The sequence below is a fragment of the Euprymna scolopes genome, chromosome 36 (genome assembly GCF_053919585.1).
Source record: "Euprymna scolopes isolate OS-2025 chromosome 36, ASM5391958v1, whole genome shotgun sequence".
Lineage (NCBI taxonomy): Eukaryota > Metazoa > Mollusca > Cephalopoda > Sepiida > Sepiolidae > Euprymna > Euprymna scolopes.
The window spans coordinates 60,857,974-60,885,548 of NC_136517.1; the positions used below are offsets into that span (position 1 = coordinate 60,857,974).

Consider the following 27,575-nt stretch of genomic DNA (forward strand, 5'->3'; position numbering starts at 1 on the left):
CTCCTCACTACAAAAACATCTACAGAAGTTGTAGATAGCCTATGCCCCTCTAGGGGCTCCAGGGCTATGGATGGTACTGTATTTTTGGTCCCCTGATTTATCGGAGAGGGATCTGCTTTCAGTGGCACCCGTTAGTCCGGACAATTGCCAGATAACGATCCATTAGTTTTTCCTGAAATTATCACAAATTGTGCTTCTTTAAATAAATGTGCGCAATAAAAAATTTTTTTTCCAAAATTCCTGTCCCTTTCCTAGGGGCTTAAGGGGTCAAAAATGCCCCCAAAATGGCGAAAAATTACTTTTTGCTTCATAGCATTTGATCCATCCATTAGATTTTTCTGAAACTTGGCCAAAATGTGAAGGCTATTGTTAATATAAATTCAGTATGGGTGATCCTGGCAAAATTCTGGTTCGCATCCTTCTGGGACTTTTAGGACTAAAAAAAACCTGCCTTTTTGGAGCTCTTTTTTCATATTACTCAAACTTGATATGCATGTCTATATAGTGGTTTTGCATGGTGCTGAATTTAAATATACTTGTCTTAAGGCATAAAACTGCACCGTTTGTCCATTTTCACTGGGATTCAGTGTTCCCAGGAGCTCAAAAGGGATCACAAATGCCCGAAAATTGCAAAAAAAAGACACTTTTTACTCCATAACTTTTGCTCCATCCATTAGATTTTTCTGAAACTTGGTGAAAATGTGAAGGCAACGTTGGCCCTTCACACTTCTCACATTCCTCATTTCTTCACTTTTTTGTGACGTCATCTCACATGCAACACCAGAGGGGGACCACACATGTGAGGCTTGTTTTGATTTTTTTTTTTTTTTTTTTTTTTTTTTTAAACTAAAAAACAAACCTTGTCTAACTCCGGCTTCATGAGGAAAATAAATAGGAACACTGAAATTAGATCAGTTTTCTTTTATATTGTTCCACTTATCCATGCACACCCTCTCCAGACAGCACTGTAACGTTGGTAGTTTAAACGGTGCATGTTCATGTCTGGCAAAAAAAATCAAAGAATACCCACAAAGTTGGTGTTTTCTTTATTAGTTTTGCCCTGGATGAATAGGATTTATAATTTTGAAAAATATAAAGTTTTGATCCTAAACTGGTGCAGATTTTGTCAATTCGTTTAGACAGTGTATTAAAATGAAGTAACTCTTGCTTTTAGTTTCTCCCTTTATATTGACTCCTTCCTCAAGTAATCTGAAAAAAAAGTTGTCCAGACAGGAATGGGTAGGTAAGATGGTAATTTGGTTAAGATGGACAGACGGAGAATTTACTAAAATTGGGTAGCTCTGTTAGTATTATAATAGTTTTTACTTAAAAAAATTTTTTTTACTAGTGATTAAAATATCCAAACATAGAAATTTTAGGATTTTCTATCCACAAATCGGTTAATTTTCAAACCAGCAAAACACTTTCATAAATAAATTCGTATTGATATATCATAGGTTTTGGGGATATTTTTGTAGTGATTTCCTCTAGAAACCGTGCATTAGTTTAGGAGTACAAATTAATACATACTCTACAGTTTTCTGAATGTTCAAGTTTCAAAATCTCATTCAACCATCCCACATTGGCAAACATTGTTACATGTTTTATCTCTTAATAAAATTGTATAGCCACTTGTATCAATTTTTTTTTTTTTTTATAACTTTGAGGATGACACATTGAATCGAGCATTTCAATAGAAAAATGCTATTAAATACTAAGTACACCGGAATCTGTTTTCAAAAACGTCAGCCATTTTAATTTTTCATTAATCTATATATCTGTAAAAATGTTTGGACAGTTCTCAGCCTATATATACTCAATGAATTTTCGATCTATAGATTTGATATTTGGTATATAGACATGTGGACAATTTTAATTGGTTTTCATCCAGAAAATTTGCGAAGGGGTCAATTGAAAAACTGGTGCTTACGGGTCATAGGATTTTTATCTATTTTCAACTGTTTCATGACTGCACATGCACAAATCGCTAACATAACAGCTTCCTTATATTAAGAGTAAGTAGGTTTGAAAACGCTTAAAGATCGTGGCAAGCTGGCCTAATGGTTATCATACTTGACTCTAGATTTTGATTTCAATCTCTGCTAGTTTTTTTATAAATGTTTAATACTGGGCAACGCCAGGTACATCTGCTAGCAGTGGTTAAAAATGAATTTGGTTTAAAATTGTTCCCTTTCAAAAAATAACTTTGCCTGTAACATTCCATTTCATGCAATTCCAGTATTTTTTCTTTCTACGCATGTTCATCTTTATTACATTGATAAATTGCTGTTCCTACTTAGTGTTGCACATGTAGCTAGCGTGAGAAAATAGATTTAAAGTCACATTGTATTTCAGGATTCACAAGTTGAACTTAACCCTATTAATTCAGAACGTAGTCCAGATGTAAATAATCACATGTAGAAATGTGGCAATTGTAGTCTGTAGAGAAAGAGTGGGAAAGAATTGTTACCAAAATAACCAAATAAAAGCCGCTTTTTAACCTACATGGGTCAGTTTTTTTGTTTTTTTTTTAACATTGTAAAGGGTTTATTGCTTTTGCAGATTTCGAATATCTACACGATTGTTGTCCCTGTTTAACTTTTTTTAATCATCTTTTTCATTTTAAAGAAAATAACACTAGGAAAATTTGTTTACCACTAATTAGTTTGGATTTTTATGAAGTTAAAAAAAATGACCAAAATAACTTATTTTAAATAAGCATACCCTGATAAATTTCCAAATTTACTCATTGTGTCTAAGTGATTTTACTCTTCACTCCCTTTTTATGTCTTCTACAAATGCATACAACAAACCCTTTCTGATTTCCTATAGTAATAGATGTCTGATCAAATTTTCCCCCTGTTGGGTTAGGGTTAGGAACATTTCCACATCTTGCTTTTTGTGAAACTAAATTAGATGCTTTGTGGAAATCTGTATATGAATGGTTATTTGCCTAGATTTGCTTAGATTCTGCCATACATTTGAATGGTCTTAAAAGATCTCCCAATTATACATTCCCCCAGTCTTGAATCTTATAGTTGTCCCTTTTATCGGAGATGATCTTTGCTGCACTTCACTTTCTATTCATTTGACAATCACCGTTATATCCATCAGTATTGATAATGCATTACAATTTTATCCATCAAGCTTCAGCTTTGTGTTTGATGACTTCAATACTCATTTTTACTGGCTCTCCACTCTAATCACAGATCTTGTCTCATGACTTGTCATCTTCCTTAAACACTTTCTTGATACTTTCATCAACCATCCTTAAGTGATCTTTCTTTCACTTCTGTTCCTGGCTCCCTCTATTTCCTCTTTCCCTCCATTGGGTTCTTCTGATCATGCTTTTTTGTGAAGTCCTGATTGTCCTCTCTATAGGAAAAAGTCTAACTAAAATGCTAATTGGGATAGGTTTTGCTGTTTCTTTGTAATGTTCTTTGCTATGTTAGTGAATGAGGTTAGTCTCTATTCTTGACTCCTTCATTCCTTATTGTAAGTTTCAAACCAAACTTCTCTGGTTTTCATTTGTCATTGCCCATTGTAATGATTACTTTAATCGGTATCATCTGGATAATTCTGAGGTTCTAGACAATTCTACAACAGCTAGCAATGCCTGCAAAAATCAATCTGAGACTAAACATAGCTATTCAAACGATTCTTTTAAAAGATTGACTATCAGGAGTTTGGGACAAACTACAATGGTTAAGTGGCAGGTCAGCCCCCCCCCCTTTTTTTTAAATTTTTTTTAAGGATAATTCCTTTGCTCGTCTTTACAATTTGATTCTCTTGTTTTGATGACTGATATATTTTCTGTTATCATTCCAAAGATGGTTCCTATTTACTTGTTTCCCCACAAGGTGGGTTTTTAATGTGGGAGAAATCCAGCTCCCAAAAAAGGGGCACTCTAAGATTCTTTCTTATTTTGAACATTCTAAAGCTTTCTACTTTGGATTCAATTTCTGTTGTAGTTCTCATTATGTTCCTGAACTTTTCTGTTTAGAAATTGTCTGGTTTTCTTTTTTGGAAAGAGTATTCTGTTGTCCTTATTTTTTTAAAATGCTGGTGATAGGTTTGACCAATTATCTTTTTTTTTTTTTTTTTTTTTTAAGGTTGTTTAATGACAAACTTGTTAAAGTCCTGGAAAGTCTGGACCTCTTTAGTGACTTTTAAGAGTTTTGTGGTTTTCGTTCAACTGAATAGATCTGTTGGTTTATCAAATTCAGAACATTTTTTAAAGATCTACAAATCTACTATCAGACCATGTATGGAGTAATGTTACAGTATCTGTTCTTCAGATGCTGCACTTCTATTTCTTGTTCTCTTTCGGTGGAGGAGAAATCCTTCACGACTGAGACAATTTTTATTTTTGTACCTTTTCTCCACGTTAAAAAACGACCCTGGTGTCTAACTCTGTCCCGTGGGGAGGCATAGTAAATAGGTACATTTGGGCTGGTGAATCTCTCATTTGAGAGTTCTTGATAAGGTGTAGAAAAGTATTTGCATTTTGATGGAGGTAGGGGGGCGTTTGTTACTAATGTGTCTTTTCTATAAATACTATTATGGCATGTGTTCTTCAGGATTGTCTGTTGCATTTTCTGTTTTTGTTTCAGCTTTTTTGACTCGTCTAGTGGTTTCCATCAATTTGCTGGTTTGATACTTTGTAACACCGCTCCTTGCAGTAGCTTCTTTCATGGACTGCAATCTTGTGGAACTGTTAATCGCTTTCCTACTAACTATAGCTTTAGTCTCTTTATGACTAAGGTTATTAAATATTTTCTGTCTTTGTGATAATTATATGGCATATATGCTCTGGAACAATTTTAAATTTGTAAATATTCAACTATCGATTTAATCGATTTTCAAATTACTGTAAAACCCTTGTAATGTCCAGATATATTTTGCTAACCTAAAAAGTACTGTGGAGGAGGGATATATGTTACAATACTACTATTAGATTTTTCTGATGATTTAAATGTCTTTGTGATTGAGACAAAGGTTTATCTTAAAACAATTGATTTGCATTTTTTTTACATTTTTTTGTTCATGACAATTAACAATGCAAAGTTTAGGAATAATAGTTAAATCTCATGTTAATAAGTTTCTAATATTAATTACTACATGGAAAACATTTAACATGAGAACAGGGCAGGGATGCTTTGACTATTCTGTATCTTTGTATTGAATGTTTGGTCTTATCCAAATTATAAGATTTGGCTGGTCATTCCTACTGTTAATATAACAAATATTTTACTGTAAAAAAAAAAAAAAAAAAAAAAAAAATTACTGTTAATAATGGCAAATTCGTAGGTTTGAAAAACTTGTCTTATCGGGGTAAAAATTATTTTAGAATTTAGAGTGGGAGATTTCATAATTTCCAAACCATTCTAATTTTTTTGGGATGTTCACTCTAACTTTTTTCTTAGCGAGACTAGCATGGTTGTAAAACTGGGATTGTTTAATTAAAAAAAAAAGTCCCTACCCCAATAAAAAATAAATGCATAATTTATTTCCCAGCTAAAAAAAAATAATTTTTTGTTAAAAATGCCAGAATGTCTCTGAAATAGGAACTTGTTTTGTTAAATTAATGTGCAACTGATCCTCCACACTTCAATTCTTAAATTGACATATATATATATATATATATATATATAAATGGCCTTGCCTGTATGTGTGTTAAACAAAAAAAAAAGTTGTAGGCAGGAAGACTCGAACCTGTGACGCAAAGGCGGAAAAGAAAATGGAGGTATGTGTAAGGGTATATTAAGCAAAAAAAAAAAAAAAAGTGGTAGTAGAAAAAAACATGACTTTTTGCTGTTGCGTCCCTCGCCAAACTGAAAGTGACGTAGATTTAAATCAAGGCTAGTCAATCAAAAAGAGGGGATGACTTTCGAAATTATCGGCGAAAAAAGCAACCCCTCGCTGTAGGAAAGTGCCCAGTTGAGGATGAAGAAATTGTTTTTAGCCAATTTTTCGATTTGTCACCCAAAGGGTCGAGTTTCAAAACGATACTGATCTCATGAAAAAAAAAAAAAAAAAAAAAAAAAAAATTTTATTCTAAAATTAGGTGCAAATTCTTCCTATTCCGATGATTATTCAAGTACCCCAATAAGTCCCCATTTTTCAAATTCCGATTAATCATCCCAACACTAATTGTGACTTAAGGGAACAAATGGAAAGCTAAATCTGCAAGATTGTATAATTTTGTGTTATTTGTGTAATGTTCTTGATTGATAATCCTATTGGGGTGCTTCTGGTCAGACTGAAAATAAAAAGTAAATTTATGCATCAGAAATATAACTGCAGAACATTAAGGTTAATGGGTTTTCAGTATAGAGGAGCAAGAAACTCATGACAATATTGCCAGTCAGTGCAAGATGCAGGCCTCGATCGTCATTTGGCGATGCCTGGCACAAATTATAACTGGCCTAGCTTTCCTTTTACAATAACTAAAATGTGATTTAACTTTCTGACTTATTTCTTGGCTTAAAATATGCAGATAATTTCCAGTGTTCACTATCTTGTTTTATCTTAGTGCTAAACGGGAAGTCAATTTCTCTAGTTATCTTGTTTCACCTTTATTCCACTATTTACAATTAATGTTTGTACTGATTTCAATTCATATTTTTTAAGTTTACAAATATATGTGAATAGAAACCTTTTATTAGAATAAATCTTTCATAGATGGGAAAATGAAATAATTCTACATACAAAAATGACATCTGATGTACTAAATGACAGGGTTTTTTTTTTTTTTGGAGGGGGGGGGTCTGGACATCTTTTGTATGCTATTGATCCATGATTTTACCAGTTTCAAAAATATTGTATGCAAGCAGGAGTTTACTCTAAAATCTAGTTAAAAGGATTTTCATGTCCTTCATACTTGCATATAACCATCTGTTCAAATCGGAGTCATTTTTTTTTTTTTTTTTTTTTTTTTGCTTTTTCACCTGATAAGAACCAAAGAACATCTTTTTCTAAATTAAGTTTGTTTAGAAAACATACATCAAATTAAGCAATTTTCCATCAACTTTCTACATATAAAATGGCATTTTATCTCTTCACATAAAACTTGTATCTATCGTCATGGGCTCTTTTTTTTTTTTATACATTATTTTGCAATCAACTTTGAATTGGTATCGATGGTTACTGCACTTTCCAGAGACTTACATATGTTTTGTTAGTGGTAATGCATTTGTTTTTGTATTTAACCACTTCAGTCTTTTAGCATCTTTTTTTTTATTATTATTATTATTATTAAACTCCTTTACAATCCTGTTTTCATGACTTATTTGTGCGCAGTATATGACTAATTTTTGACAATGTATGGAAAATCTAGACATGTCATAAAAGATGATTTTGTGCTTAGTGGAGTCTGGTCACAGAAGTCCAATGTGAGAGCCTTTTTTTTCTGTCAAACAATATTCAGAGGCATACAAAACCAATCATAAAATAGTCCAGTATATTATGGAATTGAGTCTAACCTAATCAAAGTACACCAATGCAATACACCACTTCAACCATGAAACATTTATACCCCGCCCCTCTCCCCCCAAAAAAAGATCCTGAAGTTGATAGTTGAATATATAGATTCTGTTCTTTGTTTGTTTATATATATATATATTTTTTCTTTTCTAGACTTTGAAGCTCCAATGGCTGCTATTAGGAAAAAACTGGTCATTGTGGGAGATGGTGCATGTGGTAAAACTTGTCTGCTCATCGTTTTCAGTAAAGACCAATTCCCTGAGGTCTATGTCCCCACAGTCTTTGAAAATTACGTAGCAGATATAGAAGTAGATGGCAAACAGGTGAGTTACACCTTCAACACAAATTAGCTCAGTTTCTTTGCAAAATTGTACAGTTTAATTTTTTTTCATTTTATCATTGTTGTATGATAAATGTATGTTTTCAATGTCCGTTGCCTTCTCAAAGAATACTTTATTTTAATCATTTGTAATGTTTTTTATTTTTAAATTCTGGGGGGAGAAAAATACTTTCATTTTTGATGCTACCCCACTTTTTTTACATGATCATTACAGTTGAAATTCTTAATCTTTCTGTATGAATGTGCTGATATTTCCTTACCTCATTTGCATATGAAGACCAGTTGTGTTATGATTGTCTCCAAAGTATCACTGGTACCTCTAATTATTGCACCTAAAAGAACCAAAAAAATTTTTTTTAACCAGAACAAGGCTCTTGATAGCCTGAAAGAAATATTTTACCCCCCTCTCTCTCCATTATTTAGATTTTAATTTTCAAATTTACTAATGTGGTATCCTTCCCCTCCCACTTTTATATATCCTTGTTTATAAAATGACTGATAACTGGCCATTGTTTTTTGACTATTTAACCAGCTCTATCGATGTTACTGCTTGGAAAATTCTGGCTCGTAGGATTTTCAAGTCTTTGCTATTCCGGTGATTCCACACAGTTTTGGTATTTTAAAAGTCTGAACTTATGGTCTCTATTCATTCACTTGAAAATTGGTTTCGAGTGCTTAAAACTTTGATATTTTTGGTTTGGATTTTTACCCCATGGATTTTTTTTTCCTCTATTCTCAAGTTAATGTCATTTTGATAAATGTTTCTTAAAACAGGATTTGTTTTTCTTTACACAAGTTATAACTTAAAAAAAAAAAAAAAAAAAAAACAAAGCAAAAATACTAAAGAATTAAAAACCATGAAAAAAAAAAAAAACATGAAAAACGTCTTTTACTCTTTCCCCTTCACCATTCATCAGGATTTTAAACATTCTACAATCTTTAGTGTTTCTATTGGTATTTGATTATATAGTTGTTTTGATTTTATTTTTGTTTTCTCTGCTAAAAATATGAGCAAGATGTTTTTCCAATCTCGTGAATTTGCAAAATGAGATTCTACAAGTGGTGCATTAAAAACTGACCACTGGGCATCTTCAACTGAAGCTGCAGTATTTTTCCAGGTAAGCAAACCTTGACAATTTAAGTGCATGCTATCTTCAAAATCAATTCGTAAAGTTAGATTTGAATTTTAAAAATGGAAGTCACCATCCAAATTGGTAGTTCATAGTAAAAAAAAAAATGTAATTAACTAATCTTAGTTTTAGTGCTTAAAAAAACACTTTTTGTTGTTGAATTGAAATTCAATTGCATGCAAATTAGTATTCTAAAATCATCTAAAGCACTGTACTGCTGCCTGGCTTCTAATTTGTAAAATATTTAAGTTAGCACTGAATTGATCCATCTGGAGATGTGCTTATGACTTTTTCAATAATAAAAACAAAAGGATTGAGACTGGATTATTCAGACTCTGTGTCATCTTAATTATATTTTTTGTGTGCAACTTTTCTAACTTTAAAATCATGTACATCTCAAACGATTAGGTTTTCAAGTTTGAAATGATGCACATGAAGATTATACAAATAAAATGGTTGATCATATTAAACCTAAATCAAGGTTAATTTAAAACTTTATGGCACTTGAAATTTTTAAACTTTACATTTATGTAAATTTGGAAAATTAGTAGCGCAAATTATTGCTGTTTACTTTTGTTTAATTAACTAGGAAACCTATTTGGCTTTTTGACATGTAAGACTTTTAGAAGCATGTTACTTTTTTTTGCCTTCATATTTAGAATACCTTTCTATTCATCTGAATTTAGAAGTTTCACAATAGTAAATTAAAGCAGTTATGCTATGTAGTATGTCCCTTAATTTAATAACAAAATTGCAAAGAATCGTTAAATATTTCCGATAGTTCCCATAAATTCTCCCTTTATTTTTTTGAAATAACCATTTTTGAATTCTATTTCTATCTACACTTTCTCTTAATCTGATGCTGGCAACGATTTTCCCCCAATAATATATTTTGGTCAATAGAAAAGCAGGGAAACATGTCACTTATTTTTCCAAAGAAATTTTCAAAGATTAATATAATAAAATTCCAGATGCTCAATGTTGTTAGGCACTTTATAGCAGCATCTTAGATATCCAAACTTGCATGGGAATTTGAAGAGTAACCCTGTCACATTCCTGTTTCTGCAAACATAGTAATCGATGACCTGTAAGTCTAGGCTTTTTGAAGGCCGATCCTCTGAAGACTTTGCTGTGTGAGCCTTTGCACCATTCTTGCTAAGATGTGTCCACAAGTGTTTCAGGATAACATAAACTTCTCTTCACAATAAACTTATTGGTTTACTGTTTTCTTGCCTTCACTATTATAATACATTTACAACCTAAAATTTTCTGCTTTTCTAGCAACAATCTTGTAAATTACAGCAATATGAAACTTGCCTTCCAGACTGGGGAGAAACTTTCTAAATATGGTGAACTTTTCTTTAATCATTTTTCTCCTTTAAGTGCTAATTCCAAGGTGTTTATTTAATTTTTCATTACTATTGTAAGACATCTGTAATTCACAACCATTTCATGGCTTTGAAGTAGGCACAGCTAAAAAATGGAAGAAAAACGAAGTTTTTTTTTTTTTTTTTTTTTCCAGAAAAATAAAAAGCCTGAATTTTATATGAAAAGCAGAATATTTTTAATAGAATTTTAAGTTTTTTTTCAAAGAATGCCTTTCACTGTCATGTTTGTTTCGATGAATAACACATTGAATATTATTTTGTCTAAATAAGATTTAGCATGATTTGCTATAAACAACAAAAACATAAGTATCTTAATTTCAAATAATTCCAATTATCTTGCTCTATAGACTTCGTATGACGAAATTTTAAATCCCAAATTTAATGATAGTTTGGAAGAAACTATGGTAGCCTTTTCATGTAAATTTCTATGTATTTTTAACATGTGTTTTGACGATTAAGTGAAAAATCAATTTTATAAGGGTTTAATTATTTTTCATGATATATATACACGCATATATTTGTTGCCTACATAGCCCCAGAAGTTTAGCAGTGATGAGGCTGGTCGGTACCAGGAGGGGGACCATTTTTTGAATGCTAGGTGCGATATATGTTGAGACAACTCTTGCATCTAGTATCACGGTTGGTCATCTTAACTTTGTCTTACTATCAGGACCAAGTATTTCTGGGCAAGTGTGGTAGATGCAAGTTCCCCACACTCAAGTGCAAATCAAAGAAAAAGGGGAGATAACAACTGTAAATATGAACCCCTATGTGTAGGCTTTATGGTGTACCATAGGTGGGACAATATATATTTTTTTTTTTTTTTTTCCTCAAGAATTTTCTAGTTAATGGTATATTTGCAATATTTGGTCACTAATAAAAAATTTATTTTCCAAAGATTTGTCATTTTTTTTTTTTCATAAAGATGAATTTTTATTTTGCTAATCTGAAAGAACATCAACGAATTTCGCACTTTAAACACACAAGATGAAAAATTAAGCATTTAAAATTCTGATTTTAACCTTAAAAACTGCATATCGGATTTTAGCTACAATCCTCCCCCTCCCTCACACAATACAATATATTTTCAGTTTCAGCTGATTACTTTAGGCATATTTGTAACCACAAATAAAGGAGGGGTTGTAAGCAAAAATATAATTTAAGATTATGAAAAAATACACTACTAAAAAGTTCATTCTTCACTTAATCGGTGAAAATTTCATATTGATTGGATAATTACTTGGTTTTTGGTAGATTTTTGAGACTCAAAAATACTCTCTCCTTTCGTTTTGGTCGTGCCTACTTTAAACGGATGAATAATTTCTCATAAATTGTGTTCGTAAAAGAAAATATTGAATTACTTTAAAAAAAAAAAAAAAAAAATTAATATTAAACTTATTTGCTTTGCTTATAAATTTAGCTATTCAAATTTTAAATGTTGCTTTCTTACACTGGTTGAAATGTCAATTGCTTTATAAAATTGAAGTGGTTTTTGCTATTAATAAATCCTGCTTTTGACTATGCTTTAAAGACCCCCCCCCCTCCTCTTCATGTCAGTAAATTGAATATTAAGGAAGGGGTTCATCTAAAGGTTTTTAAAATATTCTGTTTTTCTAAAAAGTATTACTTTTAAATGAAGTCTTCATGTCCCTTGCATTTGGATTGGAGAAAAGAACTTGTCAGCATCTTAAAACTAAAATTATTAAACACTTAATTTTCAATCTATTGGATCCTAAAGTGAAACTGATGTTCCTTCCTGGACTGAAAACTCAACTTTAGGTTCTGTTAATATTTATGGACATTGTTCTAATCTTAATTTTTTGAAAGGTTATGTAAATAAATATGCCTGTATCGAACTGAATTTTTCTTTCTGTTAAAGAGTTTAATAAGTTGTCTTTGTATATTATAAATTCATTCTAGTTATGTAAATTCACTTTTGGTGAAAAACAAAAAACTGGGTGTTGGCTCTTGTACTGATTGCTGCTGCTGTTGTCATTTGAAATTTGGCTGTGTTAGCAGTGAAGAATATCCGGCTCTAGTTACCTCCTCCCCTCTTTTTATTGCCATAAATTGGGTCCAAGGGATGGGGATTTAGTTATATTATACTCAACTTGGTGAAAATTTCTAATCTTACCAAAACCAAAAAGAGCTTCATTAGTCATCACTTGCTCCTGTGTGTGTGCACGCACACATGTTTAAGTAACATGCAGCAGCAGCAGCTCGTTTTCTTTAACTGACTTCACCAGTCAGTATGGAAAATTTCACAATTTTGTTATTCCTTTTTCTTGCCTCGAAACATTCTTTGCTGTACTCTTGAGGGTAAGGCAAATTAATATCCTTGTTGTAAAGGTCATGGTAGTTAAGCTTTGCAACCTTTTTTTTTTTTTTTTTTTTTCTGACTTGTAGACCTTTGCTGAAGGCTATATAGAATTCTACAAGAGAATAAGTTTCAAGGGAGGGGTTAGTCTTAGAATAAACTATTTTAAACAAATTCATGGCAGCTTTTGTAGTTTTAATGATTATCGATTTATTCCATTTTTAAAATTTAGTATTGCTAAATGCCATTCATGTTGGCTCTGAGAAGCATCCTGTTATTTTCTAAGCTATCTAGATGCTCTAATAGTAATAAAATAAATAAATGGATTGAGGATGACTAAGGGTTCATTTTTCATTGGTTATTGCACAGATGTAGGTGAGGGCATAACTTTCTCTGGGTGGCTTCACTTATTGTTTAATTTTTTGTTCTAAGGATGAGGGAATCTACTGGATTCACCGATTTCATTCTAGGTACTTGCAAAATTAATGGCTAATCCTTAAATACATTAACATTTTGACTCCTCCCTTCATTCAAAAAATCACTAAATTACAGAAAATTAACCAACTTTAACCCTGTGTTAGTCACCTGGGTTTTCCAAACATGGTTAGTCTCATGAGGTGTTTATACACCACAATACAAAAAATTGTTATTTCGTAAAAAGTTATCGTGCTTGTTCAGGATATATCTAATCCCTGTTAACCAGGTTGAATTACTTGCATCTTTTTTAATATTAATATAAAATACAATAAAAATTATAAACCTAAGAAAAATTAAGAATATTTTTAGCTAGTCTCTGTTACAAGACTGGGTAATAAATCGTAAATAAAATAATTCCATCAAAATTTATAAAGAAAATACCAAAACGTATTAATTGCATATTAATTAGAAAGCAGTCTAATAATACCTAAGTGTTTATATCTAAATTTTTTTTCCCCACTGGAAAAATACAAAAATATATAAATCATACCTGTTAGTCAGCTGGAGTTACTGGACACCCCAGAAGGACGAAGTGACATCTACTTGTGAAAACTGACATACAACTGCACCATACTAGGTGTGCTATACCTTCACCGAGTCAGAGTACTTGGAGGGAGAAAAAAGTTCATAACTAGGAATTATTAACACTTGAGCAAAATTGGGGTGATAAAACACCCCATGGGACTAATGCAGGATTAATGAAATTTTCAGTATTTATCACAGAATATAACTAATCTATTTTATAAAATTTATGAACAAAACTCACCTTTTTTAAGTTAGTTTTAGTATAAAAAAGAAAATTTTAATAAAAATAATGCATTATAAATGTTTAAAATTTTGGAAAAAAAAACATTACAAAATGAACTCAAAAGCTAGTAATAAAATCAATATAACTCTGAATCATCATTGAATTAGGCATTATTTTCACCAACAAAAAAAAATAGAAATATAAAATTTCATGTGATTTTCATTTTCACAAAAATTTCTAATGTAATATAATTCTTGTATGCATGGTGTAGACCTCAGCGTCTGGAATTTTTTTATACTTCTAAAAATAAAAAAAATTGCAAAAATTAAGATTAGAGATCACTAGGAAAAAAAAAAAAAAAAAAAAAAAAAAGTATTTTAATAACTATTAATTTAGACAAAGATTGGCAAAATTGTATAAAAAAAATAGGATTTGCATCTCACCAGCCATATTTGATTTTTTTTGTCTTTACATTGACAATTTATTCACTGAAATCACTGATTTTAATAGCATTTTTATTTTTTTTTTTACTTAAAATGCACTTTACTTTAATTTAAAAACGATTTTGTTATAACACATTCCAGAATTAAAAAAAATATTCTAAACAACCACTTTATTACAAAATAGGATTACCTAAATTATTTTTATCTTCAAGAATACAGAAATTAAGGTATGTTTCAATTCCTCTATAAATTTTAAAATAAAATTGACTTTCTGACATTTTGGGTTTCCATGGCACATATGCCTGACACTCTTGTTTTGATTGTGCAAGGGTTGATCTGTTACTAAACTCCTGCTTTTGGGGCTAATTAAGCTTTTTTGTAAAAACTATTTAAGACTTTACTAATCTTTTGAAATAGTCCCAGAAAACTAATTATCTTTCAAGTTTACAATGAATTTAACTTCCAAATTTAGCTGAACTTTTCAGTTTTCATCACTGCCATGAAAACCTTTCATGACATTTTTCATGTGTAATTTTTTCTATTTAAAGATTAACTTTAGGCTTTAATCTTTCAAGCACAATGAAAAAGTAATTGGAAACTTACAAAATTGTAAGTCAGTTTCCAAAACTGTCCGCCTATCAGTTTTTGCAATTAAATTGCATGTGTCTATCATATTCCAATGTAGGATCTTAAGATTCTAACCATTCCTTTAAGTGCAGTTGTTAACTTTTGTATTCCTTTAGGATTGAACGCTAGTCTCCTTAGTGAACATTTCAACCATATAGCCAAATGGAACTGCTACATACACGCTACTTTACTTATGAGTGCCTTGTAAATTTATCTTGTCTTTTTGAATTCCAAAATTAAAACCTGGTTATAAAATTAATTTATATTAAACATTACCAAGTTTATGAACTAGTTTTCAAAGTACTTAAATATTAAAATACTTTTTGTTTTGACTACAGCTGGATAAAAACAAATGAATTAAAACTTGTTCTATCATACTTGTATAAAGATTTCATTACTTACAATTTTAAAAGCAAATACATTAAAATGCATTTGCTTTTGAAATATCAGATTTTTTCTATGATTAGAAATAAAATTATTGCAAAAATAATCAGTTTGGGGAGCTGGCTCAATCAACCCACGGTGAATGCTGACACAATAGTAAATTCTCAAATAAAGTGGATGCTATAATCAAAAACAATCTTTAGGCTTTTATCAAGTAAACTATTTGGATTTGAACTCTTGACAAAAAATATGATAGCTTTGATTTAAATGTTTTGGGACACTGTTTCCAACATAAGCGATCGGAATAAATTGAATAGGTAAACAGGATCAATAATGCTGGAAATTATTCTAATAGTTCAAAAAATGTATTGTTTTAACTACATGTTGGCATTAAAAAATACATACTAGAATTATAAACCCACAAATCCAGTAAAATTTCAAAATGCCAAAAAATAGTTATTGAAATCAGTTTCACTTTGATTATCCACATCCAAAATTGTATTTTCTTTTTCATAGTGATTTTACTGCAGAGAATACCCCAAAATATATATATATATATATATATATACACACACACACACACTCTATCCTGTAAAATCCCATCATTCTACCCCAACTCCTAACAAACTAAACTGTTAAATAATGACAATTCCTATGACCATTTCTGAAATCTAACTCTTTTTGCTTCTCTTAGCTCATTTTTTATCTTAGTCAGTTTTTAAAATCGCTTTGAATTTGCCTTTGTTACATCTTTTCAACTATACCTTGCTGACTACTTCCCATTAATATTGATCGGTTATATATCTAATTTAATTGACTTTTTTTACTTAGATATTCAAACAATAAGAAATTATGCATAACAGAACTTCCACTAGAAACCAAAGTAGATATTCTGACATTAGTATCTGTTAAAATACATTTTTATATGTGAATACAGACACTAAAGACCAGTACTGATTAATTTTTATTTGTGTCAAATGATGCTCAGACTGACGTTAGGAATTCTCTAGAATTGGTTGCATTCGGGTAAATTTGCTTGGATGCTATTGATTGAATTTTAAACTGGTTTTAATTGTCAATATCAGCCTCAAAAATCAGGAAAACTTGAATTTTTGAATACTTTAACATTTTCAAGTTTTAAATAAAGTTTAGATTTTTATGTTGAAATCGATGCATTTTACACAATTCTAAATTCAAGTTTGTGCTTCTATGGTTGATTATACCCTCATCCAAACTAAAGTTTATTTTAATTCATTTACCTCTGCATTTAGCTAGTTTAAATGTCCCAAAATTTATAATAGTAAGACAGATGAAAAATTTTATTGCCTGATGAATTTTCTTTCCAGAATTTAAAATTTGTGAAAATCCCAAATAAGAAAAAATCTGAAAAACAATGTCTGCCATCAAGTTTTCAATTTTTAGCATTTCGTCTGTCAGATCTTTAATCTAAGATATTCCATTTTAAGCAAAAATGTAACGGCAGCATTCACAAACTCTTTACCCAACTTAGCAAATATCCAAGTATCCCCCCCCTTTCTGCTGAAAGCTCTTTATGAATCTTTCTGGCATAATGTGTATTCAGGTTATGCTTTACTTTGGTTTACTGTAATTCATTGCCTCAGAGTTGATTTTTTTTTTTTTTTTTTTTTTTTTTTTTTTTTACTACTACTGTGTGGAATTTTTTGTAAGTTGCATGGTTCCTATTCAGTGCATGAAATGTGTTGGCATGTCATTGTTCCGTCCATCGATAAAATGATTTTAAGTTGATTTTCATATTTACTATTCTTTATAACTGCCCCAAACCGTTTAATTTTTCACTCCATCTTTGAAACCCAGAATGTTTTTCTCCTTTCGGATGAGTGTTTTTGAAGTGGCTTGCTAAACTTTCTGGCTTAACTTGGACTTTTCTTTTTCTCCTCCCCGTATCCATCTTTTCATAGGGTCATACATTTGTATCATAAAGCTATTTCAAATTTGCCTTTGAGTTCTTGTGGACAACCATGTTTAAAATTTGACTCTTAACCCCCTCCCCCCTTTTTTTTTTCCTCACTATCCCTTCCTTTGTTAAATGTGAGTTTAGTCTTAAGCCATTAATAACTAAAACCATCATTGCCCAGGTTTGGCTTGGCTGTTCACGAAGATTGCAGGTAGATTTTTACTTTTTGAATTGTTTGCATTAAACTTTATTAAAGTATTAACTTTTTTCTTATTAATACTACTTAACTAATTTGTTTTAACTATCGAATGGGCAAAATATTGGATTTTTATCTTTTCGCCTTTTCTAACCAGAAAGTGATTAGCTGTCAGATGTTTTAAATTTTCCGAAACCTTATCCCTAGTTAAAAAGTATTAGAACTTGAAACCATGCTTTTGTATAAGTTAACTATTTTGTTTTCCACCCCTGCCAATGTTAATTTAGTTTATCAAATTATAACTCAAATGTGACTCTAAATATTTCTTCCAGCATGACATCTCTCCTTTGTTTTTAAGTTTTCTTGCAGATGAGTTTGTTAGTATGCCTTTTTTTTTTCTTTTCATAAAAAGCTATTTATAAAAGCAAAATTGTTTTTTAAAATAAATTTTCATGTTTTCCTGCTGCCATAATTTTTCCTGTTGCATTATTCTTGCTTTTTCTGCTGAATATTTAACTAAAACAATTGAGTCTAAAAACCGGTTCAATTTTATTCTTTTGATTAAAAATAAGTCTCTTAATTCTTTTAGCATCCTCCCTGGATACTAATAGATCATTTTTAAGATTCATCACTAGAAAATCGCACTCTATATATGTTCTTGTAAAATGACCTATATCTTAAGGAACTTTTTTTTTTTTTTTTTTTAAATATTTACTATACACTGTATAAATTATACATTTTAACATTTTCAAACTTGATATTTGAACCAAGTATATTTTGATCTGATTTTGAAGCCCGGACAAGAAGTGGCAGTAACTTTTATGTAACCTACGGATAGCGATTTCTATATCGTACTGTTTAGTTTTATTTTATTAGTTCTTTTTAATACAGTATTTAGTAACTAGTGTCAGATTCTTTAAAAAATTCTATCTAGTTGAGTATAATTTGTTTCCCCAACTTGAATATAAAATCATCTAGTTATAAGCAAAATCCAGTCAAAAAAAATCTTTTTCATTAAAAACTACTTCAATTTCAACTAAAAGCAACGTTATATACATGAAACAAGTATTTCCATAATTCAACAAAAAAGACTTTGCTATGTTCACCGGCGACCTAAACAAAAGGGAAATAACTAATTTTCCCAAATTGGCCTAAATTTGTCACGTTTTAGAAATTTATTACCTCCCTTGTTATGCATGCTATTCAGTTTATGTAAGCAAAACTTGCAAATGTCTGTTTTCTTTAATTTTCTACCTTTTTATTTTTGTATATTTTCATTACTGCGACATGACATAAATAAATAGATACCATTGATTTTACTTAAAAGTAAATATTTTAAATTTCACCATTATAATGAAGAACCAATCATCTCCCCTTATATATTGTATACATATAGGGTTATTCAAACTTTTGTTTCCATATTTCGGCTCATGTAATCTTCCAACATTGAAAATCATCTAAAAAATACAATAAACTAGTATTCAATTTCTGGCTTTTAAAATGCTTTGAATTATTTCACCAATTCTAGACTGCAAGCAGCCATGTTAGAAAGAATTTTTTAAATAGTTAATGTTAATCATTTCAAATGTTTAAAAAACTTAAAATAAAAACCTTGAAGAGTTTAAAAGATTGCAGCAGCATCTCAAAGCTTTCAGCTTTCAATTTTATCAATTCAAATTGATTTAGTATTCATAACTTTTAAACTTCCGCGATAAGGAATCCCCCTGCTTTTTAACGTTAAACTTGTAACTGTTGTATTTGAATGAAACGTTTTTAAAATAACTTAAATTTGACTAAAATCAATTCAAGATGTAAGAATTTCTTGCACTAAATTTTTGTTGGAATCAATAGTTAAATATTAAATGTTTGGAAATCTTTCTGAAATCTTAATTCTTGATGGCATTTTTTTTTTTTTCTTAAATTTCAGGTTGAATTGGCACTTTGGGATACAGCAGGGCAAGAGGATTATGACAGATTACGGCCCTTGTCTTACCCAGATACAGATGTGATTCTTATGTGCTTTTCAATAGATAGCCCTGACAGTTTGGAGAATATTCCGGAGAAGTGGACCCCAGAAGTAAAGCATTTCTGTCCTAATGTGCCTATCATTTTGGTCGGCAACAAAAAAGATCTGCGCAATGATGAGGTGACACGTCGAGAATTGGCCAAAATGAAACAAGAGCCAGTTAAGGCTGAAGAGGGCAAATCAATGGCTGACAAAATTTGTGCTTTCTCTTATTTGGAATGTTCAGCTAAAACTAAAGAAGGTGTCCGACAGGTATTTGAGACTGCTACCCGAGCAGCTCTTCAAGTCAAGAAAAAGAAGAAACCCAGATGTCTTTTGTTTTAGGAAGTTTTTGGTCTTTTGTATTTTTTTTTTTTTTTTTTTTTTTTTTAGTCCAATGATATCTGAAAGATTCAGCGGTCTTTGCAAATGTATGTGTTTGTCTTTCTTGATAAATATTCTTGACAGTTGCTGATTGTAATGGTCTGCACAACAAACATTTTAACAAAATGAAAAATTATTTTTTTTTTCTAATTCAATTGGAATAACTTTAATGGTGACTAATATCACCAACGTCAACAGTGGTTCGATATAAAACGATGTGCTAACCAGTTTCCAACCTTGTCTGCTGTTTTATTTTTATTTTTGCCTTTTAACCAGATTGTCATGAGACCCCCCCCCCACACACACACACATATATATATATATATATATATATATATATATATAGCACTATATACTACTCTCACCAGCATGACATAATTGGTCATTTTGACCACCAGCAGACCTCGCTTCTTTCTCCTTCAGTTTTCTTTTCTTTATCCAGTTTTTCAATGACTTTAATTTTAAAAGGATAGACATTTTGGACATATTCTAATAATACACATGGTCGAGCATGGCCCTTGTGCAAATTTAACCTAATGCTTCAACATGTGGCGTACCATTCAGGGGGTGGGGGATATATCTTATGTTCAGGAAGGGGTGCGCCTGACCATTTTTGGTTGGCAGTGGCATATTTATTACTATTAAGACATACTTGGTAGTAGTGATAGAATTTTTTTTTTTTTTTTTTTTTTTTAGAAATTTGGATATAAAGTTTCTTCCAATGAAACTAACCATTTTGTTCCTATTTATTTGGCTTTTCTCTTGTGTCACTTGGATGAGTTTATCAAATTGGACAAGGAAAGAAATTTGTCTAATTGTACACTCTTAGTTTAAAAGGACTAATTTATATATAAAGTGGCAAGTGAAACTTAAGAATTTTATTAATTTAACTAACTTTATTAGCTAAGACAGTTTCATTAAATTTGACAGTTACACCCCACCTCTACCATGCATATTGAATCATTTTTTTTTTTTTTTTGTCTGAATATCTTGAGACCTAGCCACTGATAAAAGAAATACAAACATGAAAGTATCAAATTAATATTTGCAAATTATGGTTTGAAACAAATTTACACCATAATGAAATATTTGAAGATCTTACAAAATGACTTTGGTATTAACTTGATTTGATACTTAACTTTCTGGTACCAGTCTGCTGCTCAGGTAATATCTTTGTAATTATTATTAAATGTCTAATATTAGCCCTTCTTCCAACATCCTGCTGCCTAATTGCATCACTGAAGAAACATTGTTTCTCTTTAATTCAGCAGCTATGCACCAACCTTTTCATTTTATGTTTAATGGCCTGTGTACCTTTTGCTAAATTAGTTTGTCATCCCCTGACTTAACCAAACCGTGACAGTTGTTGGTATTTTATTTTTTAAAACCTAAAAGCTACATGAGCTTTATGGAAGCCATATGAAAGTCCATGTTAATGAAGGGAGCCAACGATTTTGTTGTTGAAATTACTGCAAAATACTTGCTATTTTCACAAACAACCTGTTCATCCTTAAAAACCATGATTTTGTTAAGCCACTTCTCTGTAATAAAGTGGCTTAGAAACTGACTATTCAACCACACTAAAGAGAAGAGAAAAAGGAACTGGTACATATTTAGTGGGAGTCTGCTCCCCTCCTTTTTCAATACCCACCCTTGTTATTAAGTATATAAAAAAAACTGCTTTAATTTGTACTGACCACAATTGCTCCCCCTCCCTAAAAATATAAGGGTGAGGTAGCTGTAGGTACATGTTCTGTGGCTGTTCATCTGACTTACTAGGTTTACTTTTTTCCTCTCTCTATCTCTAATGCTAATCCTCTTCCCCACACCTATTCCTTGTTTCTTGGTTGCGTAAAATTGGCTTATTTGCTTTTTTGGATATTAAAGTTAGCATGTTTTGAAGATTGATAAAATTGTTTAAAATGAAAATGTCATCCACGGCTAGAATATAAACCTAACAAAAATTGATATAATTTCTGGGTTACCACCACCTCCTCGCAATTTGAAACAAAAATGAAAACTTAAAGAAATTAAAGCTTTCAAAAGAAAACGGTTTCTCACATTGGCTTTAAGTTTTGAATTTCTCTTGTATCTTCTGCCATTCCTTTGTGATTTTCTTCTACCAAAGGGAAGACAAGGAGGCGTCTAATTAAAAAAAAAGAAAAAAAAAAAGTTTCCACTACTTAAATTTAAACTTATTTGTCTAGTTTTGTATTTATTTCGCACCCTCACTGAAATGATTGTTTTTATATTTTGACAAATCTGTCCTTTCTCTCCTGCGCGTCTGTTTTCATTCATCAACTTGAACACCTAATGTCTTTTCCTTTGGGGGTGGTGGGCAACTCTTTTAACCTTTTTCAAAATAAAGAAGCCTATTTTTTTCTTTGAAGAGACTATAATAAATATATGTATGTATGATAAGCAGACAGTGCTGTCCCCAAACTTTTTCCCAACTACAACAGGTTGTAGTTTTCTCTTGCGCTGATCTCCCACCCACCCCAGATTGGATGATCCCCCACCCCACCCTGCCTCAGCAATGTAGAGAGTACAAGACAATTTCACTCTTCATTGTAGATCGGTGACTAACCTACCCCCGCCCCCTCCTCCACAGATTGTAGTTTAAGTCTCTTCTACTTTGTATCATTTGCTCGAAATAAATTTTGGCTGGTATTCTTAAGAGTTTTGCCTTTTTCATTAATTTTTATTTTTATTTTTTTATTTTTTTTTTGTGCTTCAATATATTAATGTTTTAAACTTTTTCTTTGTTTAAATTTTTTTCTTACCAAAAATTACCAAATACATTTTCAAGTTTTTCAATTTGTTTATAATTTTTATTATAGTGTTTGTTTCCAAGTCTTTTTGCCTTTTTCTTTAGTGCCTCAGTTTTAGTACAATTTATTTTCTTTCATCCAGTTTTGGTGTTATTAGTGTCCCAACCATCAGCGTGAACAGCATTAGACAATGTCTCATGCCTGTTCGGTACTAATGTTGCATTTTATGCATTCAAACTTTCTCTCTGTTTATAAGCACAAGTATTGAAAGACTATTTTTTATTCTATCAACCTATCAAAACTAAATTCTGCAAATGCAATGGTTCAAAAGTTTTAAGAATTTAAAGTGATGAAATTGTTTTTTTTTTTTTTTTTGTGGGACATTTTCTTTAATACTTTTAAAATGAATTGTAATGAAGTCTATATTTTAGTTCATTTTTTTTTTTTCTTTTTAATCTATTGTGAAACTTATGTAAAATTGTATGCTTTTTTTATTATGCACTCAGATTTTATGTAGCTCTTTACTATGATCTTTGGATAATTGAATTCTTTAAAATTGGCATGTATCATACAGATTGAGATATTTCAATACAGCTTAAATTTTTAATCAGTACATAATGTCTATAACAGTAACCAGTTTTTAACTCTAGAACAAAACTAAAATATTTCAACACAGTTGTGGCAGGTTAGTTGCAGCGTTTCTATGTTAAGTTCTTGTATACATTTCCTCTATAACGTACTGAACAGATTGGATAAAGTTTAAAACCCTAGCACTGCCACCTAGACCCTAAATTCGGGTGGCAACATCAGCATTCCATCTACCAGTGAAAGTTTATTGGAATACAAATTCACATACAGTCCCTAGTTAGGAAAGATATACAGCACGTATTTCCAATAGTCACCAATCTTTTACTAGCCAGACTATACGTCATTTAGCTTTGAATGTGTTAGCATGATTATGCCATATATTGACTAGTATATTGAAATGATTACCAGTTCAAATGCTAACTGGTCGGAAAATGGGTGATCATGATCCACACACATACAGATATATATATATATATATATATATATATCATGTATGTATATGTCTTGATAAAAATTGCAATAAAACCTTGGACATCTAATTAGCTGTATCACAGCTTTTCTGTGTGGCAAATGCTTTCAAATAATTACTAGACACCAGATTACTTAAAATTAATCAGCACTTGAACATTTTACCTTTTTGTTGTCCTAACTGAAAATCTGGCTTTTCAAATTTCACTTTTCAAACGTTTGTCTAATCTTCCTAAAGAGATAAACAATATTTATATTAACTGAATAGTTGGAAGGTTTTATAAAAGAATTGTGGACACAAAGTGCAAATCTGTATCTTGTATTATATTGTGGTGGCTGTCATTAAAAAAGAAATAAAAGCCCTATACTAAGAACAGGCAACTTTTCACATAAAATCTTATGTAGAAGCTAATGGTGGTATTTTGTATTGAAGAATATTACAATGATATTGTGGAGGTTTGCATTTTTACCAGACATAGACAAAGATGGCATTATAAAAGGGTGTTCAATTTATGTAATTTGTAATAAGCTCTATCACAAGAATAAATAACTTTTCCAGTGTAAGATTTTCCAATGGTGTTTATTATTCAATATCTCTCGATTCTTGGTGGGTTCTGTATGAATGCTGGAGATAAAATGATAGTCTCTGGGGAGTTTTAAAATTTGGGCTTTTCTTTCTGTAATTTTAATGCTTTTATTGTTGGAGATCCAGATCAATCTGAATATTTTGGGTTGCAACAAACCAGATATGTCCAAGTAGTTTATGATTTAAAAGCAAAATTAATGTAGAAGCAGACGATCTTACGGCATACAACTATAGAAATTAAAAGGAATTTACCTGCAATGAGGAGTTAGCAAGTTCAGTTTATAAAGGCAGGCAAAATAAAACTTAGGTTTGTATCTTTTTTTTAGCTAGAGATAGGTTTGTTTAGAAGTCGGTTTGTAAAAGCCATCCATTTTCAGGTAAAACGAACATTCAACTAAATAACTTTTTTCTCTTAAAGCATTCATAACTTAATGTCATAGTTTCGTATCATGAACTAAATTGATTTCGAGCAACTACTTATAAAGTAAATATTGGATTTTAAGACCAATTTGTCCCCTGGTGAACAAGAGCCACAACAAGGGGCATTTTTAGCACGAAAAGTCCCTGGAATTTTGCCAGGGTCACCCATACTGGATATGAAAAATCCTGCTCAGTTAGTTTTCTGACTTGATGGTGATGTAATTCTGAAAAATCTAAACTAATTATGAAACAATCAAGATCTGTTAGATTACGAGTTTTCAATACATGAACGCCTCGGATGAACAAGAAACGTTTTTAAAGTTTTATTGTTTAATGTCAAATGTATGTTGCACTTGGAATGTGTGTTTTTCTAATTATAAATGAATATTGATATGAACACTGGAATTTCCAACCATTTCAAATTCCATTGTCTGAATTAGTACTGTTATAAATTTTTTAGTTGTTGGCAACAAGTCATCGAATTGCAGGGGGGGGGGGTCTTGGTTAATATCTAGTCAGTACTATCTGTTAAGTCCTGTCTCTTTTAGCATCTCTTAAAATGTCTGAAGAGACGAGGTTCTTATTTTTTCTTAAATGACTTTCCATTCTCCACACTAAACATTGTCATATCTTGCCTTGATTTTGCAAATATCGACAGATAAAATTAGTGTACATGTTATTAAATAGTTGCGTACATACTTTTTCATCTGAAAAGCTTATCCTTGCCAAGTAAATAAAATTGTTAATATTTACTTTTTGTCAAAAGTTAATCTAAATGAAATGGGAATGAAAGTGAATTTATCATTTCTGGTTTTACATATCGGCATACGTTTCCAAATTATCTGAGTGTTATGGAAAATCACTTAACTTTAAAATGTTAATACTATCAATCCATTACTTTATAGCAAAAACCAATGTGTATTTTTATATAAATACATCTTGTCACATGTTAAAAAAAAAAAAAAAAAAAAAAAAAAGTCCGCCAGGCAATCCCATTTGAATTGGGAAGAGAGAAAATCAGCTCTGCCCTCCTTCATTTTATTTCCATAATACATTTTGGTCCCCTGATTTACCAGAGAGGGACCCATGTTTTCAGTGGCGTCTGTTAGTCCGGATGATTGCCAGAAAACTGTCAATTAGTTTTTCCTGGAATTTTGCCACAAATCTTTCATTAAATAGATGTGCACAGTAAAAACTTTTTGCAAGAATTCCCGTTGCGTCCCCAGAGGCTCAAGAGGTCAAAAATGACACGTTTTGCCTCATAACTTTTGATCCATCCATTAGATTTTTCTGAAACTTGGCCAAAATGTTCTTAATATGTATCCAGTATGGGTGATTCTGGCAAAATGCCCCTTGTTGTTGCTCTTTTTTCATATTTCTCAAAAACTTGATATGTCTGACTATATAGTGCTTTTTCAGTGGTCAATTCAAATTTGCATGTGTTAAGGCCTGAAACTGCACCGTTATCCATTTATACTGTGATTTGGCATCCTCAGGGGCTCAAGAGTTAAAAAAAGTGACACTTTTTTGCCCCATAGCGTTTGATCTATCCATTAGATTTTCTTGAAACTTGGCCAAAATGTGGAGGCCATTGTTCTGGATATAAATTCAGTATGGGTGACCCTGGCAAAATTCTGGTTTGCATCCCTCTGGGACTTTTAGGGCTAAAAATAACTTTTTCGAGCTCTTTTTTTCATATTACTCAAAAACTTGATATGTATGTCTATATAGTGGTTTTCCATAATGCTGATTTAAAAAAAAAAAATGTCTTAAAGCATTAAACTGCACTGTTTGTCCATTTTTCACTGGGATTCAGCATTTCCAGGAGCTCAAAAGGGTCACAAATGCCAGAAAATTGCAAAAAATGACACTTTTTTACTCCATAACTTTTGCCCCATCCATTAGTCTTTTCTGAAACTTGGTGAAAATGTGAAGGCAACGTTGGCCCTTCACACTTCTCACATTCATCATTTCTTTACTATTTTTTTCTTTGTGGTGTCATCTCACATGCAGCACCATTATGCATGGCTTGTTCCTTCTCTTTATACCAATGGCTTTTAGATTTTCCAATTTGAAACTAAGGTTTTGTGGTTAACAATTTGGTGCAGAAACAAAATCGGTCCATGACTGTCAAACCTATCTTAGGAAAGGGTTTCCTCTATATCTACAGTTGTGTAAATTTTGACCATGTTAAGATTTGAATTTAATACATTACAAAAACTCTGATCTTGTCACTGCATATCATCTGTACATGCATGTTTATAAATGGTGAGAGGAAGAGTGAATAATGTATACCAATGTACATCACAAAATAAACTTATCTTTTAAAATTTACCATTCATTAAGGACTTCATTTTCAAGGAAACAATGTCAGTCTACAAATTATATAATTGAGTATGTCAATGCATGTGTTCTCTAAAGAAAGAAGAATTATTGAAAAAGCAAATCCAGGCAAAATAATTTTCAACTGGTCCTGAATCTGCCCCTTTATTGTGGTAGAAACCCTTTAAAATTTCTAATATTTATATCCAATTTTGATATTTAAACTGTATTGGACACTAGTGCGAAATTCGAGAGATACTAATATGATATTAACATAATGAAAAAAAAAACAAAACCTAGGGTTCTTCATTAAATACTGAGAAACATCAGGTAAAGACTTGGTAGTATAAAAAAAAAGACTAATTGCAAAAAACACTTTATAGTCAGACATATCAAGTTTTTGAGAAATATGAAAAAAGAGCCACAACAAGGGACAGTTTTAGCAATAGTAATGGTGATTCTTATTCTAGGTAATTAGAATTAAATTCTTTGTATATTTTTCTTTATAAAGGATATCCTTTTGACTTTTACTCTAAAAATATGCATATACATTACAATTC

At 31.1% G+C, this 27,575-nt stretch overlaps 1 protein-coding gene across 8 annotated transcripts in view; it reads left to right on the plus strand.

Annotated features, from left to right (window-relative positions):
* LOC145260529 (ras-like GTP-binding protein RHO) overlaps positions 1-27,575 on the plus strand; it is a 218,445-nt gene that overhangs the window by 178,761 nt on the left and 12,109 nt on the right. For 5 of the 8 annotated variants that reach the window (XM_080118724.1, XM_080118726.1, XM_080118732.1 and 2 more), the window contains 2 exons: positions 7,639-7,808; positions 19,399-22,537. In XM_080118724.1, the coding sequence (XP_079974850.1) occupies positions 7,639-7,808; positions 19,399-19,821 (593 nt within the window). In that variant the 3' untranslated portion in view covers positions 19,822-22,537. Of the gene's footprint in view, positions 1-7,638; positions 7,809-19,398; positions 22,538-27,575 lie in introns of those variants that run through there. The other 3 variants (XM_080118725.1, XM_080118728.1, XM_080118730.1) reach the window with 1 other exon arrangement.